Source organism: Ceratosolen solmsi, unplaced genomic scaffold (assembly GCF_000503995.2).
Source record: "Ceratosolen solmsi marchali unplaced genomic scaffold, CerSol_1.0 scaffold16, whole genome shotgun sequence".
Classification (NCBI taxonomy): domain Eukaryota; kingdom Metazoa; phylum Arthropoda; class Insecta; order Hymenoptera; family Agaonidae; genus Ceratosolen; species Ceratosolen solmsi.
In genome coordinates this window covers 205,845-215,349 of record NW_011948451.1, presented here as the reverse complement: position 1 = coordinate 215,349, position 9,505 = coordinate 205,845, and the positions used below count along the sequence as shown (strand labels likewise).

General features: G+C 30.9%; 1 protein-coding gene across 4 annotated transcripts; it reads right to left on the bottom strand.

Moving 5' to 3' along the window:
* Positions 1-352: 352 nt before the first annotated feature.
* Positions 353-9,114, bottom strand: LOC105366576 (enoyl-CoA hydratase domain-containing protein 3, mitochondrial). Of its 4 annotated transcripts, none has more exons than XM_011505070.1 (6): positions 8,824-9,114; positions 8,265-8,374; positions 7,064-7,237; positions 6,519-6,709; positions 2,484-2,644; positions 353-692 (listed from the first exon to the last, which is right to left on the bottom strand). In XM_011505070.1, the coding sequence occupies exons 2-6, from the start codon at positions 8,364-8,366 to the stop codon at positions 460-462; spliced, it is 861 nt and encodes a 286-aa protein (XP_011503372.1). In that variant the 5' UTR covers positions 8,367-8,374; positions 8,824-9,114; the 3' UTR covers positions 353-459. The 4 variants fall into 4 exon arrangements, with proteins under 4 accessions (XP_011503372.1, XP_011503371.1, XP_011503374.1 ...); XM_011505069.1 differs by having other exon boundaries at positions 8,265-8,357; XM_011505071.1 differs by having other exon boundaries at positions 474-692; positions 2,515-2,644; positions 8,265-8,357.
* Positions 9,115-9,505: the final 391 nt, after the last annotated feature.

Genomic DNA, 9,505 nt, shown 5'->3' with positions numbered 1-9,505 from the left:
AAACTAAATCAAAGAATAAAATATTATTTGGAATAATGAACAATTGTATAATTAAATATTTTTATTATTATTTAAAACATTGGTAATTGCGTTTCCAAATAATATATACACGATAATGTATATTACGATTATTTAATATTATTAAAAATTGTGGAACAACACAAAATACATTGTCACAATACATTGTCGATTTTCCAATTGACATTATAACATTGAGTAATGCGAAATCCTAAAAAGAGCTAATTAAACGATTAAATTATAAAAAAGTTACATTAAATATTTATGCAATGAGTTGATGATCCTGTCTATAGAACCCTACTATATTAAGGATACACACACGCACGCACGCACACATATATTTAATAATTGTACTTGCCTTTTTTCTACGTTTTAAATAGATGATTGAACTTGCACATTAACGTGAAATTCATATTCCGTATAACAAAAAAAGAAACAAATTTAAAAAACTTCGTCATAATTATGATTCCACGATGGTTTTCGTTTTTCCGTAAAACTCTTTATTCCCTCTTGGGCATCCTTTAACTTTAGATTTTTCACCATAATTTCAGTTCCGAGCGAATAAGCCTTATCAATATCCATTTCCAATTGTTTTTTGATAAATTGTTTTCCAAGTTGAATAACTGATCGGCTCTTTTGATTAATAGCATCCGTAATTTTATTAATTTCTTGTTCTAAAATGTATGGAATATATATATATATATACATTAATGATTTTAAACATAGTTTGATGTAATAATTATTATTGAATCGATATAGATATGAAAGATGCTCTTTCCTCCTCTATCCAATTTTATCTATTTAATTTCATACTACGACTATTAAATGTTACATTATTCATTAAATGAATTTTATTATTAACTGTTTTACTAGATACTGTTGCTTAATGACAACATTACGTACTTTCATTCATGTCAATTATAACTTTTGAGAATAATAATCAAACTATAAAGATCATTAATTAAACTGATTTTCTACTTATTCTATACGTTGGATGGATAAGTCATTATTTAATTATTATTGAAATAAATGTACATAATTTTATAATTTTTTGCATCATAATTAAAGAAGAAAATCAACGAATGAATTTGAATGCAGATATAATTTATCACTTATTTTGCCTTGCAAATTATTATACATTTACAAATATGTATTCCTACGTGTGATCTTTAATTATTATAAATTTAATAACACCAATCAATTTGCTAATTTAATTGTATCAATGTATTTTTTATCGAGAAAACCCAAGCGACATTTACTCATGCAATAGAATAAAAGAAAAGAAATTAAAAAAAAAAAAAAAGAAAAAGAAAAAAAAACAGTTATCCGAAATAGACTTAGTCTTTACAATCTCCATTTCCAAATCATTAAAATACTAAGAAGGAATCGTCTTTTAAAAATAATTACCAGTTTTTCAGTGAGTAAATTTACATGTTTTATTTTTAATAGCTACAATGTCCATCGCCAAATGCCTTCCCGGGCACGATGGAAAATAGTGGGATAATTCTTTATTTTTGAAAACTTTTCTCCAGAGATATTCACTGTTATACTCGTATTTTCTATTTCCAGAACTTACTCGAATAAGCTCAACAATCTACCTCTGCTTTAGATCGATACTTCCCAACAGTTTATTTATATATATATATTATAGCCACGCTTACGACTATACGTTCTACTCCCAATTCAAAGACTTACAGTGAATTTGTAATAAGAACAAATAAAAATGTATTTGTTGATTAAAATGTCGGCAATTTAAATTAAATTGTAAAAACAATGTCAATGAATTTGAATTACGTACGTTAGGATTTTTATTTATATTTTATTTGTTAACACGTTATTATAATTGTATATTATAAAAATAACCGAAATTTATGGAAATATTTAAATTTTCGTTAAAAGGCAAATGTCATATTATAAAAGAAGCAAACTTATTTTACATCAGATACGTAGCCTCTAAATAGATATGACTAAGGTGAAACTCTTCTTTCTAAATTAAATGCAAATATGTGCTTTTAAATATTAAACTTAATAATCAACTTTACTTATTAACTGCGTATTCTCGCAGCATTTACTTAAATATTAAACTAACATTAACATAAAACAATAAAACAAAAGCAAAAAAAAAAAAAAACTGTCCCAGTTCAATCATTTTCATAAACTTTGAATAATATTTTTTGTAAGAAACATTTTCCAAAATATGTCATAATACTCGAAATTAAGAATAGAATTTGCAAAATTAATACTAGAGCAATACTATGTAGGAGTGAGAGAGAGAGAGAGAGAGTGAGAGAGTGAGAGAGTGAGAGAGTGAGAGAGTGAGAGAGTGAGAGAGTGAGAGAGTGAGAGAGTGAGAGAGTGAGAGAGTGAGAGAGTGAGAGAGTGAGAGAGTGAGAGAGTGAGAGAGTGAGAGAGTGAGAGAGTGAGAGAGTGAGAGAGTGAGAGAGGGAATATTGGTTAAACTTAACCGAGCATATCAATTGGCACTATCTTGCTAACCAGACCAGCTTGATATGCTTCGACGGCGGAGATCGGAAGTCCAGTAAAGAGCATATGAGCTGCCACTTTTTTAGGTACATTGCGTATTAGTGGAATTCCTGGTGTCGAACAGAATATACCGAAATTGACCCTAGAAAGTAAAGAGAAAGAAAAATGTAAAAATATTACGTTGCCAATGTATTGACAAAAAAATTCATTAGCTTGAACAATAATCTATCGATTTAATAATTATATTTTACAATTAAAACTTGTTCTTTAAATTAAATTCTCGTTTTATTTATTGCATTATTTATTAAACTTTTAACCACGTAAGAGTTATTATTAAGTTTTAATAAAAGATTTCTATCCAATGCTATACCGAGCATTTTTATTACATTCATAATCAATTGGCAAGACAATACCTACGGCACTACAAGTGCATTACATCAAAAAATGTTGAAAAGTAGAGAGATCAAAATTTTCAAAGTTTCTTAAAGCAAGCGCGAAATGTAGGTTTTCTGAAAAACATTAGTCGCTTCAACGACAGTTCCCTAACATTGTATTATTATAATTGTTTTGTTTGCGATCATTAAAAAAAACTTGGGAATCTTTTAGCTATTGTCCTTCGCAAAATAATCATCTTGTAAATTTTATAATAATAAGCCCGATGGTATTATTACGCTGTAATATTACCACACTGATGAAGTAATAAAGTTCGAGCACATCCAATTATATTGGTAGAGACGCATACTTCTTTTCGGTTGTTTTCTACGCCCACATCTTTTCCATTTTGAAGAACGGTTCAAGGATGAATTAGTAACATCATTTTTCTCGATGCTCAATTTGTGACATTCCTCGACCAATTAAGTTAGCGTACAGTACTTTTATCCCTTGTATCTTTTTTCTTTTTTTTAAGATAATATATATTCTAGTAAAATTAATCATTAAAAATCTTAGTCGATTTTATCAACTTTTACTCTATTGTTTATATAAATTGCATTAACAGCAATTTCAGTATTACTTATACTTCGTTATTTATCCATAAATTTAAAACTAGCGAGACATACCCTAATTATATATAATGTTAAATCAAATTAATCTACATAAAAAGATTTCCATGCACATATTAATTATACCGGATAATATATTAGATATTATATTATCATTGGATGCCCTTACTTTACCCCTACAAAACACCAACTAATGACAATCTATAAATTAATTAAGTGGAAAAAATAACGATATTAACGACGCAGTACTCGAAAACAGAATAAATACAATCAATGAACAAATGAATTTTTAATGCACAGCCACTGCGACATTAGTGAAAGACGTTGTTTACGTGGCTGAGAATTAATAAAATTATCACATAAGAATGAACAAAGTAATTAATCTAATTTCTTATTGCAATCAATAAACGGCAATTAGGCAATTATAATGAATCAACAATACCTTAGTTCTAACGTAAAATTATTATCCATTTTCTTTTAATCATATCGCATAAAAATAAATAAAATAAACGAACAGAAGAACAGAAGATATTAAATTAGATATTATGGTCAAATTGGAAAACGAAGGTAGTTAGTGATAGAGTTATGTCAACAAAATCAATATTATTAATATTTATTCTTAAAAAAAAAAAAAAAAACATTAAAAGTTTGATTAGAAAAATTAATTTATTTTATAATTTTGATTTATTAAAATCATTGATTATTAGTTATTAAATTCATATTTATATTAATTCATTTGCTACAGACTCGAAAGCTATAATTTATTATTATTCGCGTTTTAAGAGTTCTTGCAGCTAATTATCTAATGCAAGTGTAGTTTAATATTTTATTAATAAATGCATTTAGTACTGTTTTTTTTTTATCCATGCATAGGAAGATAGAGAGTAACAATATATTTCATTTGTAAGAATCTTACTAACGCAAATGTACTTGGTTTTAATGTTTTTTTTTTTTTTTTTTTTTTTTTTTTTTTTTTAATGAAATAATGTTCCTGCCCCTAAGATAGATCATATAGAATATCGTACATCCATCAATACGATAAAATGATTAAAATAATAAGACCGGTAGTGAGCATATGTTTCCTTTCTAAAATAAAATCGAATTCAATAATTTACATAGATAATTTGTTTGAATCCATGACTGACTTCATGAAATTAGAAATTAAAATCTTCTTTCACTAAACATATGTAATTCCACATTACAAGAAAGTTTTACATGCATTTTCATTTTATTAGATACATATATATATATTTTTTTTTAATGATTTATCAGCAATAATTCAATATGTATTAATAAATTCATACTGGAAAAGGGTATAAAAGAATATGAGCAAATAGAATATTTTTAAAGTTAATTAAACGTAATATAAGTTATATTTTCGAAATGATAATGGCTGTCAATTACTTATTTGACTTAAAGAAAAGAAAAAGTCGAAACAAGTAGTATAGCCGTATTTTACATTAATTAAATAATTTAATTGCAAATTAGTTAAATATCTATTAATACGGTAAAAATAAAAATATTATCATTGTACATATTTTATCGAATAACATAAATTGTTTTTCAATTTTTTTCTTAAATATTTCTCTGTGTGTTTCAAGTAGGTTCAACGATATAATTCTCTTTCAACAAAAGAATTTCAAAATAATATAATTCTAATTGTTTGATATTTAATAGAGATTCGTACCTGTAAACTCATATTATCGAATTAAGTCATTAGTATAGACTACTTAATTAGATCAATGCAATGTAGGTAAGATAATAATTTAAGTATTACGTTACTATTTTTATAAAATGAACAAAATTCCTATTGAATATTGATATTAATTCAAAATTTCGTTAAAATAACGGAGTTTATTGAATATTCTTTAACCTAATTGATTAATATTCATTATAAGGATTTATAAGGAATAATACAGGATATTTCATTTTACACTCGAAATATTTTTTAAAGTAATAATAATTACTAATGGCAACGTATTATTATATAAATAAGTCTTACATATATTTACTTCAAAAAACCTAGTCTATTGACAAATGCAATTATTATAAATATTCAATGAAGTAATAATAACAATAATTATTACTCGTACTATAATTGAAATAACGTGATGGGTCGATGTATCGACTAAAGTACTTTCAAATTTGATCGATCGTAGGTTTTAATTATAATTCTCACTGATATAATAATTTAAAATAAAAAAAAAAAAACCAAAAAAACCAAAAAACAAAACATGCTTATCGAATTGAAATAATCGAACTTGTAACAATAAAAACATATCAAACCCATTGTACCGGGCATGTAAGAAGAATATTGTTAAGTAACGTAAAAGAAAAAAAAAAGAAAAAAAAGTTTTATTTTAATAATCAAATTTTCCTTAATATTGTTACTTTTACAACTAATGGAATAAATGTATTTTGTTGCGCAATGGAACCGACTAAAAATAAAAAACGATGCAATAATATTTCAACATTGTTTCGCAGACTTCAATGAGACAGTCAATGAGAGAACGTACTAATTTTATTGAGATAATTCAATGATTTAGCGTGACACCCTTGAGAGTCTCTTAAATTTACTTGCGACTCGGCTTTCATATTACATTTAATGAACGTGATAAAGAGAAGAAAAAAAAACGAAAAGAACAACATCGTTTGGCATGTCGTTATTTAATTATCGCCTTATTATGTACAATTGTCAGGGAAACAATTGCTTCTCCTTTGATCATTGATTATTATCCCGGAGAAGAATCTTGGCTCACATCAACTCACGACTCACGTAAGTGAGACGGCAAACGATTCCGCAGTTTATAAAAATATGGGCCTTATCGCGAAGTTAACCACCAGCCACATAAGTCAAAATTACAATACGAGTGTGATGTAGAGCACAGCCCCCCCCCACCCCCGCCCCTCGTAACTCAATCGCGCGTTGGAAAAAAGCAAGGGAAAGCAAGGAAAATCAGGGAAAAGCCATGGGTAAGGGGAGATATAATGGATTTATGATTCCCGGGTAATTACCCAGGAGTGGAGAAGCTGCTCCTCTCGGTACCGACGACGATGTCGCAAGCCGCTACGAGCTGGCAACCGGCGGCTGTAGCCAAACCGTCGACCGCCGCGATCACGGGTACCGGACACTCCGATATCGCCTTCATCAGCTGGCCGCAGGTGTCAAAGATCGCGCGATGATGCTCTTCCCCGTAGCTCGATATCTAAGCAATTTATTTATTCATCGTTAATTCCATGCTGGCGGCACATTGTAAGTAGGCCGTCGTACGCTCGTTCATCTTTACTTTTTTTTTAGCAGCTTAATAATGAAAATTTATCGAATGCTGATGAAGCTTAATGCCTAATGGGATTCAGCTTTAGTTAGAGGCGCAGTATCACGCAATTATTCATGAATCTTTCCTACAAAAGCGACGCCGTGTCATTTGCACTTCTCTTTATTTATTCATTTTCTCCTCCGTGCGTTTGGAGATTGAGATTTTCCTAGCTAGCCAGGTTAGTTCGACGTAGCTAGGCCGAAGCTGTAGTACTAATCGGAGAAAACCAGAAGAAGTACTAACCAGTTCCTTCAAATTGTGACCAGCCGAAAATATAGTGCCAGACTCGGCTGTTATGACGATCGAACGGAGGCTTAAATCCTCCGAATCCGTGGTGAGACATTGAAGGATCGCGTGCATCATTTCCAATGAGAGCGAGTTTCTCGTCTTGACATGATTTAGTCGGATTCTTCGCACCTACGCGCGATTAGATTTTTTGTATGAAAATTAATCTTTGCTCATTTTCATTTTTATATGGCGTGCTGGAAAATTTTTTTTTTTTTTTTTTTTTTTTTTTTTTCACAGATATATTGAAAGAGATGATGAAAGTAAAGCAAAGCAAAATAAAAAATAAGAAAAAAACATATTGTTCTACTACGCGTCTAGCAAATCTTGAACGATCCAAGAAATCACGATAATGGGATAAATATTATTATTTATAACATTAAAATTGTATTGGGAAGAAGTCGGGAGAGAGGGAATATTATATTGGATTTAATGCAGATAATTTTAATTCGTAACAAAAATAGTAATATCATCCATTGTTTTATACTTGGATAATAAAATAGCGTCTAGCACATACCGTCTTTACAAAATCGCTCTTTTGACGAAATATTACGTGAAGCAACGAGTTACATTGCACTTACTAACAAACGTATTAAGATTGTATTTGTGTGACGTTAAGAAAACATATAGAAACAAAAGAATCGTACGTTGTCTGCTAATGAAACGATATTGTATGTCATACAAAATTCACATACGATCGAATCTATTTTAAGCTATCCCGTAATTTCAAAAAAAGAAAAAAAAAAAAAAAAAAAAAAAAAAAAAAAAAACAAAAAACAAAAAAACAAATAACAACCAAACACATAAAAAAAACCAAGAGTTGTAAGAATAAGAAAATAAATATTCAAACCTGTTTAACTATAGGCACCTTTTATTTTATATGCGTAACGTACAAAAAAAAAAAAAAAAAAAAAAAAAAAAAAAAAAAAAAAAAACTCCTAAAGACAGTAAAACAATACGTAAATATAAATCTAACATAATAGAAGATACGTATATAAGCCCGTGACATTGTTAAATGAGATGACGAAAACGAATTAAACGAACAGTAAATAATAGATTTTAAGATTGCAATTTTAAGATAATGGAGCGTGATGAGAAACGCATATAAATAATTGAAATAAAAGGCAAGACGTTCCTAAAGAGTAAATAACGATCGAACCCCATTCGTCTGTTGTGTGTTCACATGCTTCTCCTGCCACTGTCCGAGCCAAGTCCTGGCGGTCGTTAGTGTCCTTGTAATAGATCGTCCCACCTGCAACATTGAAGCGCCTCGACAAATAAGGCGAGCGGCAATCAACACGATTTCAAAATGTTGACCGAACTTCGTGAATTTCCGTCGGCACTCGGCCCGCGAGCTTTGCCGGTAAACATCCAAGATCTAAGAGAGCGAAGAGAGAGAGAGAGAGAGAGAGAGAGAGTGTGTGTGTGTGTGCGTGCGTGCGTGCGTGCGTGCGTGCGTGTGTGCGTGTGTGTGTGAGTGAGTGAGAGTGTGAGAGGCGCTTGTATCTCTCTCTCTCTCTCTCTCTCTTATCATCAACAAAGGTCTTTTTTGTGCATGATGTAAAGGAAACCAATACGGCGTTTCACTTGGCGGCTTATTTGAGGTTATGTGCTCGTGTGGGCGCGACGTTCAACCAATCGCTCTCTCTCTCTCTCTCTCTCTCTCTCTTCGCTCTCTTCGCTCTCTAGCATCCGAAGGTCAAGGGAAACGACATTACCTGCATGCGCTGAACGAATGTGCGGCTTTGATTGAACAAGGCCATACTGCTACTGTTGCCGCCGCTCCTTCCCTATCGCCACCCGCACCTTTCTGCCGCCCGGAATAATCCTGATGCCCACGTACGTAGGTATCGACTCTACAGTGCTGAAACGGCCGCAACCTCGAGGAACCAGGATTACTCGCTAAAATTTAATTGTTAATTGCCTGTTGCTTAATCTTTCTCACGCTCGTCCCGACTTCTTTCTCTCCCTCGCACTCGCGACTGTGCTTATCACTTGATTGACATGTCTTTTCGTATCGGCTTACACGGAATTAGTGATAACGGCATTCCCTGTGCTATCGATCGAAAGCACTGCGGATAAACATTGGATCGTTACTTGTTAGGGCTTGACTTTAGAATTTAGCTTTAATGACGGAATCTCAAAGTACTTTATTGGAATCCCAGTGTACTTCGATTATCATGTAGTGTCGTATGTAGCACGAGCCTTTGGTCAAATAATTTTTTAATCGACCGAATGGACCGCCCGCGGATTTCTAAATTACGATAATTATTTTACGTCTTATGCCTGATGGAAATACTAATTACACTCAAAGGGATAAAATTGATAATTTTTTCCGAATAGGCAAGGAGCCCATAGATTTATTAGTTGATATATCCTTCGAATAATATTTTCATCTGA

Coding starts and splice junctions, on each gene's coding strand:
- LOC105366576 (XM_011505069.1), bottom strand. CDS start 8,868: ATGGCCTTGTTCAATCAAAGCCGCACATTCGTTCAGCGCATGCAG. Junction 7,238..8,264: donor ACACACAACAGACGAATGGG/GTTCGATCGTTA, acceptor AATCGCGCGTAG/GTGCGAAGAATCCGACTAAA. Junction 6,710..7,063: donor GTCACAATTTGAAGGAACTG/GTTAGTACTTCT, acceptor TAAATTGCTTAG/ATATCGAGCTACGGGGAAGA.